This window comes from Brassica napus, chromosome A2 (genome assembly GCF_020379485.1).
Source record: "Brassica napus cultivar Da-Ae chromosome A2, Da-Ae, whole genome shotgun sequence".
In the NCBI taxonomy this organism is placed as follows: domain Eukaryota; kingdom Viridiplantae; phylum Streptophyta; class Magnoliopsida; order Brassicales; family Brassicaceae; genus Brassica; species Brassica napus.
This window is the reverse complement of record NC_063435.1, coordinates 28,136,831-28,146,793: the sequence shown is the minus strand read 5'-3', so window position 1 is coordinate 28,146,793 and position 9,963 is coordinate 28,136,831. Positions and strand designations below refer to the sequence as shown.

Below are 9,963 nucleotides of genomic sequence, written 5' to 3'. Positions count from 1 at the left end.
AATTTTATGTATGTTATATATCTTAAACTATGTGTAGCATTAAAATAAATATTTTTACACAAAATGTATATATTAGAAATATAGTGTCAAGTATACATATGTTTGGTAATTTCGGATATCCACTTAGGTTTGGATATCAAATTTCTCCTAATTCAATACCAGTTTCGGTATTTTGTTACTTCGGTTCGGATTTCTATTTGGGGTTTTTGGGTCAGGTTCGGATATGGGTTTGGATATCGGGTAAAATACTCAACCCAACTTTGAGCTTTGCTATTTCTCTGTATTATTGTCAATCTGTTTTCAAATAGTTGATAACTAATCTCAAAAGATGATATATTACTGCCAAAACAGTGATTAGTGGAAGAGTATATATCTAAAGTATCCAAAAAAATGAGAAATTGCTTAAACAATCAGACTCTAAATATCATTTTTCATGTTTGATTTAACTATATTTACTTTTATTTTTAAAGAGGTAAATAAGCACTTATATTCTTAGGGTTGACTAATATAGACTGAGAGATTATATTTGAGGGGTAGGATTTTGGAGTGCATAATTTCGGATTTTTAAAAATAAATAAAATTTTAAAAATAGTTTCAAAAAGACTTTTTGAATTGCAACATAAAATTTTGGAAAAAATCAAAAGTTTTATAAAGATTTCGAATTTAAAAACGTATAATTCGAAAGCTATATAATTTTTTAATTATTTCTTTAAATAATTATTTATATGTATATAACTATAAAGTAAGGATATAATAATATTTTGGATTTTAATTGAAACTTTATACTTTACGTATTTGCGAAAAATATCTATTTAATAAAAGTAAAAATAAATAATAGTTTTCTAAAAAAAACATAAATAATAGTACCATAATGAGATAAAACAGAATTCTCCAAAAAACATAGGACCGATTCTTTATTTTTTATTTCATTCTTTAATTGAGGATATTATTCATTGCCTAACAAAAATTAAGTAAATTATCTGCGCGTAGCGCGGAGAAACACTCTAGTAATGATCATGGTTGGAAATAAATACGGAAAGTAATGATAAAAAAATCAATCATAGAATGTATCTTCAAGACTGTCATATATACACATGTTCTTTTTCTTTTGATAAATATTATATATACATATGTTCATCAGTGCAATGTTTTAAATAAACAATTTTCAAGTAATTCCGTAAATTAAAAGTAAATTTAGTGTTACATGACTTTAATTAAAAGATTTTCTTACGCAAATATATTTTCTTAGTGACAACTTGTCAATAAAGTAATTGTTGATAGACTTTTGCACGTTTCAATATGAAAGAGATGGTCCCATTTAGTGTCTTCAGATCCATATTCATATTTACCCATCTGTACAGAAGTGTTATAACTAGTTTCCTTGAACGGATTCATTTTCAGATTCGATTTGGATTTTGATAGATCTCTTGAGAATACAAAAAGGTATGTTATTTTCACTCTCCTTAATTCTTTTCTAACTTTTCTTTTATTCCTCTGGTAGCATTCCTACATCAAGTGCTATGTCTTTTCATCATTTTTGATGAATGAATATAATTGATGTGATAGAATCAAGAACCATTGATGTTTGATCAGGTAGAGAAACACATGGAAGAAGAAGATGATATGGTGAAAGAGGGGTTAATGGCCTCTCCAAGAGAAATCTTCAGCATTTCTGGTCCCATTCATCTAACAACCATTGACTGGTATTTTATTTTCTGTTTCATCTCTTTCATTTTCAACCACATATCATCTTCCAAAATCCATCTCACAAAAAACTTATAATCACCAATCATATATTGTTTGCTAATTCAACAGTTCAGCCATAGTCAACTATCAAATAATTAGATCTTCTTAATTAAATCCTTCACAACAAGCTGTATATATATTAAAATATTACTTCATAATTAAAGTCAACTTCTTTGGTAGGAATAATTCGTACCACAGAACCTCGGTGGCATCATGTTTGGTGCAAGCAGTGTACACACTGGAACGAGACAGACAGCAAAACAGGATTGGTCTCAAGTCACAAGCACATCATTGGTGGGAGTTTTTCAACTTCACTTTAGCCGAAACCCTAATCGACCAATCAGATGGATCCATATACGGCGCCGTTTTCCAGTACAAACTCTTTTCTTACAACTACCATAATACCCCTTATTCGAAAACACCTCCTCTTCACGTGATCGCGTTCCGCGGCACGATCATGAAGCCGCACTCTCGGTCACGTGACCTTAGGCTCGACCTACGCTGCGTCCGAGATAGCCTCCACGACAGCACAAGATTCGTGCATGCAATAGAGGTGATCAAAACCGCGGTGGCTAAAACCGGCAATGCAGCCGTGTGGCTCGCCGGACATTCTCTTGGAGCTGCCGTGGCTTTGCTAGCCGGGAAGATTATGACTAGGTCTGGTTTTCCTCTCGAGTGTTACCTTTTCAATCCTCCTTTCTCATCTATTCCGATAGAGAAGCTAGTGAAGAGCGAGAAGCTTAAACATGGAGTTAGATTCGCCGGAAGTCTAGTCAAAGCCGGAGTAGCCATTGCTGTCAAGGGTCGCCACCATCACAATAAGGTATCCTCTCCATTTTATATTAAATGTAATTTTAATATTTTGACGTGAATCGTGAGTTAAGAAAAATCTCAATCCGACACCATTTATATGTGACTCGTGTTATAGGAGGCTACCCAACCTATGTATAATTCATTAAATTTTGGGGGAGTAAAGGAATATTTCATCCGGCCGTGCATAGAATCGACCCTGTACATAAAAAACAACAAGATAGAGGATATTAATTAACGTTACTGAATCATAATATGCATTGACATCGCGAAGCCACCCTATACACAATGGGTGCACGTGCACCCTTAATAAAAGTTATATTTCACTTTTTGTAATGCAAATTCGTAGATGTTTCATAGATCAGATGGTAAAACTTAGATCTGTGCACCCACAATAACTTTGGTTCGATGCTTTATTGTGCATTGATTTCTATTATTATTAGAGAATTTGTACTCCCTACACACAACATATACCCTATTTGCACTCCATACTCTATTTCCCCCCAATTTTTTTCCCCCCATCATCACCATTTTCCCTCAACTCTATGGTATCTCACTTCTTTTTGTATATTGAGCTAATTTACTCTTATTATTAATTGTGCACCCATAAGAAAAAAATTCTAGATTCGCCCCTCACATTAGTATATAATTAAGTTTCGATGGGAATATAGCATTGTTGCTAGACATCTAGGTTGCTGGTATCTTACTAGATCTTAATTATTTACAGGGTCAAGAAGACGATTCGTTTATGAAACTAGCATCATGGATACCTTATTTGTATGTGAATCCTTTAGACCCAATCTGCTCAGAATACATTGGTTACTTCAACCACAGAAACAAAATGTTTGAGATAGGAGCTGGAAAAATCGAGAGGATCGCTACGAGGAACTCACTTAGGAGTCTGTTGACGGGAGGCGGAGGAGGAGGAAGCTCGTGTTCGGATTCTACATCGGAACCTCTTCATCTTTTACCATCTGCGTATATGACGATAAACACTAGCAAATCCCCTGATTTTAAGAGGGCTCATGGGATCCATCAATGGTGGGATCCCATGTTCAATGGTGAATATGTTTTGCATCAGTTTAATCAATGACTTCCATTGTTGCTTCAGGTACTTGAAATCTTTTGATCTGTACTTTGTTTTTCAAATTTTTATTGTTATAATATGTAAAAGATCAAGTTTTTGCATGAGTATTTGATGGAAACTAAAAGTTGAATTTCGAATAATATAACATTTAAAAGTAGTTCCAGGGCAACTCCTGAGAAAATCAAGTTATCCAGAAGAATATGAGGTATTTAAGACCTTTGTAGCTAACATATTCAAATTGTAAGGAAATGGTTCCTTCCATGTTTCTATGCCTTTCGTGGTTCTTTGATACTTGCGTCACGTTAGGAGATACTAGAACAATATTTTGGCAACCTGCATGGATTAGAAATATAGGTTTTGCAACTCTAGTTCTTCGTCTTCACTAGATAAAACAAAACTTGGAAACGTCGCGTTTATGTCCCTACATACATTTACGAAGAATCTTATCATCAATCCATGGTTCAGTCCATCAACCAAAGCAGTCGGTTTGGCCCAAGTTGGTTGCGGCCGGGAACATATTAGATTAGACACTAGCAATTGTATAGTATTTCCTTCGAATTTTCGACTTATGATTAATGGATAATGAGTTTTGGTTGATTAACTAATGAACTAGACCGAAAAGTATAATTAATTATTGAAGAACAAATTATAAACTCACTTTAGATAGGGCAAAGTCATGTTTTTGATGAGCGACGGATTCATGGACACAAGATCTTTCCACTCATCTACATCAATTTTCCCGTCATTGTTGCGATCTGTTTCAGTAAACGCCTACAAATATACCACACATCTCCTTATTACTTATCATTTAAGATTATGATCTACCACAATGTTAGATAGAAATATAAACAAATAGGTAGAAAGAAAGGACTACCTTATCCACCATTACTTCGATCATATCTTCAGAAAGAACAAGGTCAGATTCGTGAAGAAGCGCTATTACCATTTCTTTCAACTGTATGACAGAACAACACACAAAATTCACGAGAATGATAAAAATGCAAGTTCAAATTATTGTTTTAATCACTCGATATTAGAGACCAATGTATATAAGAAACCTTTCTTATTAACTTAGGAAAATCACTCAAAACCTTTTTTTTTTTTTTTTTTTGTCACTAAATATCAATTGAAAATAAGCCTAAAAGGCAATGTCGGCCCACTAGGGAGATGAAATTACACAGAAACATTTCTAAGGGCCTGTTTAGCCAATAGATCTGCCTCTTCGTTGTTCTTACGGGGAATATGAAAAAAGGAGATAGAAACAAAATCAGAAGAGATTTCTTGAATATCTCTGACGATACCCACAATCTCTTTCATCTGATGTTTGTTGTTGATTGCTGCTATGAGCGTTGAATTGTCGGAGCAAACTTTGAGCTTTGGGAGCTCCAGTGTTGCCGCCATGCAAAGACCCGATCTCACCGCTAAAGCTTCCGCGATCAGTGGTGAGTTGACGAAGTCTTGTGTGGTAGATCCTCGATCTGGAATCACTCAAAACCTAAGCTCTCACAAATCAATCTCTAATCTCACAAGTTCATGGCACATCTCACCATCTTCTTATATAGAGACTTTATATTCCTAAACCACTTTGGACTTATCTTATTTAGATAACTCCTAAACAAGATGTCTTTCCTATTCTAACTAGATTTAGTTTAGCTTGCGGATTAAGCTACTTTCAAGATTATCTTCAACACAAATATCTGTAAATAGACTCACTTCTTCTCGCTCGATGAATCCAGTTTGCCTTAGATCGTACAATTTGAAAGCAACTGCAGAATCATGAAAATCTACATCATCAGTTAAATTACGAAGAAAAAGAATAATACGTTCATGAAATAATATGGATGTAAAGCAAGTTATTAGGGTTAGAAGAAGTGACATTTGATCTTTTCATGGACAGGTGCATTTGGATGGAAGACACCTAAAGACCGAACAAATTCACCAAACTCGATCACTCCATTACGTTTCACATCAAATACATCAAATATCTGCGAATAACATAGTATACAACAAAACTTTATATAAATACATTTGTTTTCAATAAATGTAACTTGTTGTAGGTAGTTAATATAAGTACCCGATCAGCGAAAAGATTGTTCCGGTTCCTGTTTCCGAGTAAAGCCAGCTGAAACTCTTCCTACAACATCACAATTTAGACTGTATAGCCATATTTTAAATTGTAAAGTAAGTGGACTCTGTTTCAATAATGGATGAAAATAATTAATGAAAAAGAAACCTTATGAATAAGACCGTCCTCGATGATTGAGCTGCTTAGTTTTTTGAACAATTCGTACAAAACTTCAACTTCTGCTGCCGTAACTATTGTCCCTCCCAATATCAAAAGTCGAATAAAATTAGTTTGGTTGAAAGTCTAGTTTCGTTAGCATTTACGAGTATGATAGCAAAAAGATTGGAAATTAAAAACCTACACGGCGTAACGGATGCAAGAAGGTCCGGATCCTCATATCCCGGCGGTGGTATTGCAATTTTCTTCTTCTTCGACAGAGAGCAGCCCATACCAACAAACCTTTTTCTCTACTGTTATTACTTATTAGTCTTTGTTTTCACTTTATAACCAAAAAACATACAAATCTTGGTTTAGATATATTCTGCATCCAGATATTCTTAAAAATTCAAAATTAAACAATATTGCATCCAAATGCATCATCTTAAAAGCAAAAGCTAGTTTAAAAACCGAGCAATATCACGATGATGTATAAAAGTTGCATAAATCTAAATGTAACATCTGGATACATGACCTAAGTTTTCTTTTTAATATTTTTTTGCACCCATGCATCTTAACCGAAAATCAACTTAAATTATTGAAATCCATAAAACTCGGATGTTTGATTTGTGGGTGAGGGATTGTGAAAATATAGAGTTCAAATGTAATAATACAAAAGTAATGCTTTATCACGAGTTGGAGACAACATTTAGTTGTTTATTCAATAATTGTAGGAAAGGAAATTATGTATCATTATTAAGACCGAAAAGTGAATTAGTTAGAGTGCTGTCTAGGAGAGTATCCACTTCTGACTTAAGAAGTTAAGATACAAAATTAGGTACGTTTTACGTCTCTAACACATATATAGTCATACACTCAATATATAAATGTGATATGTAAACCAAGTTACACATATTACATTATCTAGATGCAGTGTTTCATCTTGTTTACTTTTTTTCAATCTCTATGCGTTAATGACAAAACAGTGGAATAGTTTGTTGCGTATGTGAAGCTAAAAGTGGGATGTGGCCAGAAAAGCCATTGGAAAGAGAAGAGACTTTTCTCAGCAGCTTCTTTTTTTACAAAATTCTGTTGAGTTTTATTTACTCAGGAAAAAAAAAAAAAAAAAAAACACAGGCAAGAAGACTGATGCATTCAGCCAAGTATCAACTTAAAATAGTATATATAAAAAGGAGAAGAATAAAAACTAACCGAGAATGTGTGTATTCTTTCTCTGTTCTTCTCTTCTTGGAACCTGAAAGTTTGTGTTTGTGGGAGAGGAAAAGTGCAAAATGAAATTAATTAAATAGTGTGATGGCCTTCGCTACACCAGTTAGGTTTGTATCTACTATCTAGGCATGCGTGGTGGATGGATGACGATATGATGTCGGTTTTCAAATCTTATTTTGATCATTTTTATAGATTAATTAGTATATGGTAAAAGGGTATATAAAATACTGTTATACCTTTTTAGATCAAAATAAAACATTGTTTTATCAATCCACATCTCATTACTTTCTTGATCGATCTCTTGTTACTCATCTGAGATGTTAAGACATGATGATTCAGAAGAAAACCTACAATAAGAAGCCTAAAAGTTCCAGGATGAAGAAGAAGAGAAACTATAAGTTACCTTTTGAGGGGAAATCCAGAGAAAGAAACTGTAAAAGACAAGGAGAAGAAAGAAGAGAAGTGAATTTAATATTGGAAACAGGATGAAGAGGAGGAGTTAGGGAGTAGGTAAAGAGTCTCCAAGTTTATACGACAGGCTTCCACTCACCAAAATTTTTAGAAATAAATTATTTTTCAAATAGATTGTGATTTATAGGGGTTTTCATTGGGCTCGATGTCCTAAAGAGAAGCAAACTATGAAGCTGTGGTTATAGATAAAAGTAGTATTGATGTTGATACCTTCCACTCTTTATTGTCCACTCGAGTTTACTGGTAGGCTAGTAACCTTATCTTAGAGCATGATTAACGCTAAAATCCCATTTGGGGTTTTTTTTATCTGATTACAAAAAAAAAAAATGATCGCTAACCGCCACGTATCAGTAGGATCCGCGAACAATGCAAGGACATCTCCAAAAGCGGTCCTTATTTTGCAACTTTAGTAACCGGTTCTTCTTCTTTTTTGTAGAGCCCACTGACACGAACAGTGCAAAAATCCCTTTAAGAGTCGGCGATATTTATGCTCTTATAGACATCAGTTGGCCTCTAAGAGGCACTCTAATTAAATAATTTAACAGAGTATCTAAGAAAATAAAAAAATGTAAAAATGTAAAATATACGAAAGAAAAGAGAAACATGATCTAGTTTAAGATATTTTAAAAACCTCATGATGCTACTTGTCAATTTTCAGTTTTAGTGTTGTTTATAATAGAAAAGAAAAGAAAATAAAATAATAAAAAAACTAATTATCAAATGAAAATGTATTGAAATAAAAATATAGTTGGGTTGAAGTATCCAATTTGATTATGAGACCAATCAATGAGATTGACTAACATTTCTATCTACACAAATACTCCAAAGAAAATACCCTCAACTTCGTACATTTACAGTTTTTGCCTTTGTAATATTAAATTAGATACTCTTAGGACATCTCCAATTCATAACACCATTTTAGTATGAAAACTACACCATTTTGTTTCATATAATTATATTAAACAAAAATATATCACTTATAATTGTTATTTAAAAAAATATTTACAATTTTAACATATAAAAATATTAAACTAATAAATTAAAATAAATTATTTCAATATATGTAATATATTGAATTTATTATATTATATGTATTTATTTTGTCACTAATAAATATTAAACTAATATTTTATTAATAAAAGTAAGAAATAGTTTTTAATATTGTGAAAAGTAGACCATGAACAGTGATTGTCGTTGTGAACAATAACGCACAAAATAGGGTCTTGTACTTTACCTTTACAATTTATATTAAAATAGTGTGATTTTTACAGTTGGTTGGAGAGATTTTAGTGTAAAAATTACACTAAAATGGTGTTTTGCAGTTGGGTTAGAGATGACTTAGGTGTTTTGCCCGCATATGCATGCATAATTCTTTTATTAATACTTATTAATAAAAGATCAAAACTAATAAATGTACTGTTAGTTTAAAGATCAAAACATTTAAATCAAACAATAAATTTATATTGTTTTGTTAGTCTTTCAGTTTCTTAATTTTCAACTTTATTGATTTAAAAACATTATTTTTTAGATAACAACACAAAAATTTTATATTTTAAAATATGTTGTTATCCTTAACCAGTTTTTACTATATTAATTTGTAAACAATTATCTAATTAAATAAACAAATATATAATTGTTAATATAACGTGATGTTATTACACCAAATTCTTAGAATTACCGAAATCTACAAAATCTCAAAATAAATTAAAAGCACAAAAACATTATTTTGAATCCAACTTTACATATTATATTAATCAAAATAAATAAAACTATGGATATATGTATAATTATATTGTGAAATATCTCATATAATAACTAAATATACACTTAACAAACCAACTATTTTGACAAAAAACATTAATATGTAATGTAGAAGATAAGAACATTTCCTATTTATTGTTATATTCATTTTTAAATGCTATAATAAAGAAAATTATGTTATAATCAATCTAAATTTTTCCTATAAAATATAAACTGCTACTTTCGTATAAAATAGTATTTATTTATTATAAAAGCATAATTTCTTATCTTCACATTGTCTTTTATCTTTGAAATTTAAATAATTATGACTAAAACAAATCATTTCGGAAAATACAGTTTTTACAAAAAAAAAATAGAATCTCATTTTTCTTTGCAGAATATTTTTTACAGAAATTTTAATTTTAAAAAAGTTATAATTCTTTGAAATTCTTGAAAAATATAAAAAGTAAATAGAGTTAATTTTAAAATTTTATAAGGTACATGATGTAAATAAAAATTAATCTTACGAAAAAATTTCTTTCGGAGGCAGATATTTTTAAAAAGATAATTCCATTCCCAATTAAAATATTTAGAAAAAAACAAATAAACATTGCTGACAAAAAAATATTAGTTTTGAACTTATGTAACAAATAAATGT

General features: G+C 31.3%; 2 protein-coding genes across 10 annotated transcripts; one reads left to right on the top strand and one right to left on the bottom strand.

Moving 5' to 3' along the window:
* Nucleotides 1-1,301: 1,301 nt before the first annotated feature.
* LOC106404349 (GDSL esterase/lipase At4g10955-like) lies at nt 1,302-3,783 on the top strand. 2 transcript variants are annotated; one of them, XM_013845076.3, is made up of 4 exons: nt 1,302-1,443; nt 1,594-1,703; nt 1,927-2,569; nt 3,284-3,783. In XM_013845076.3, exons 2-4 carry the CDS (start codon nt 1,606-1,608, stop codon nt 3,647-3,649), a joined length of 1,107 nt encoding a protein of 368 aa, XP_013700530.1. In that variant the 5' UTR covers nt 1,302-1,443; nt 1,594-1,605; the 3' UTR covers nt 3,650-3,783. The 2 variants fall into 2 exon arrangements, with proteins under 2 accessions (XP_013700530.1, XP_022561828.1); XM_022706107.2 differs by lacking the exon at nt 1,302-1,443 and having other exon boundaries at nt 1,582-1,703.
* LOC125574917 (calcineurin B-like protein 4) lies at nt 3,768-7,662 on the bottom strand. 8 transcript variants are annotated; one of them, XM_013845079.3, is made up of 11 exons: nt 7,498-7,659; nt 7,331-7,406; nt 7,077-7,119; nt 6,070-6,175; nt 5,877-5,959; nt 5,718-5,777; nt 5,520-5,628; nt 5,357-5,409; nt 4,518-4,598; nt 4,302-4,414; nt 3,768-4,064 (listed from the first exon to the last, which is right to left on the bottom strand). In XM_013845079.3, exons 2-11 carry the CDS (start codon nt 7,369-7,371, stop codon nt 3,986-3,988), a joined length of 768 nt encoding a protein of 255 aa, XP_013700533.1. In that variant the 5' UTR covers nt 7,372-7,406; nt 7,498-7,659; the 3' UTR covers nt 3,768-3,985. The 8 variants fall into 8 exon arrangements, with proteins under 8 accessions (XP_013700533.1, XP_048602492.1, XP_048602491.1 ...); XM_048746535.1 differs by having other exon boundaries at nt 6,070-6,178; nt 7,498-7,653; XM_048746534.1 differs by having other exon boundaries at nt 6,070-6,207; nt 7,498-7,652.
* Between the last annotated feature and the right edge of the window lie 2,301 nt (nt 7,663-9,963).

Excerpts from the sequence above, each read along its gene's own strand:
- LOC106404349 (XM_022706107.2), top strand. The coding sequence starts at position 1,582 with ATGTTTGATCAGGTAGAGAAACACATGGAAGAAGAAGATGATATGGTG. Across the intron at positions 1,704-1,926 it reads CATCTAACAACCATTGACTG|GAATAATTCGTACCACAGAA; the intron begins GTATTTTATTTT and ends CTTCTTTGGTAG. Across the intron at positions 2,570-3,283 it reads GTCGCCACCATCACAATAAG|GGTCAAGAAGACGATTCGTT; the intron begins GTATCCTCTCCA and ends AATTATTTACAG.
- LOC125574917 (XM_013845079.3), bottom strand. The coding sequence starts at position 7,371 with ATGTGGATTGATAAAACAATGTTTTATTTTGATCTAAAAAG. Across the intron at positions 5,410-5,519 it reads TGTCCATGAAAAGATCAAAT|TTGCTTTCAAATTGTACGAT; the intron begins GTCACTTCTTCT and ends ATGATTCTGCAG. Across the intron at positions 4,599-5,356 it reads GATTCATCGAGCGAGAAGAA|TTGAAAGAAATGGTAATAGC; the intron begins GTGAGTCTATTT and ends TCTGTCATACAG.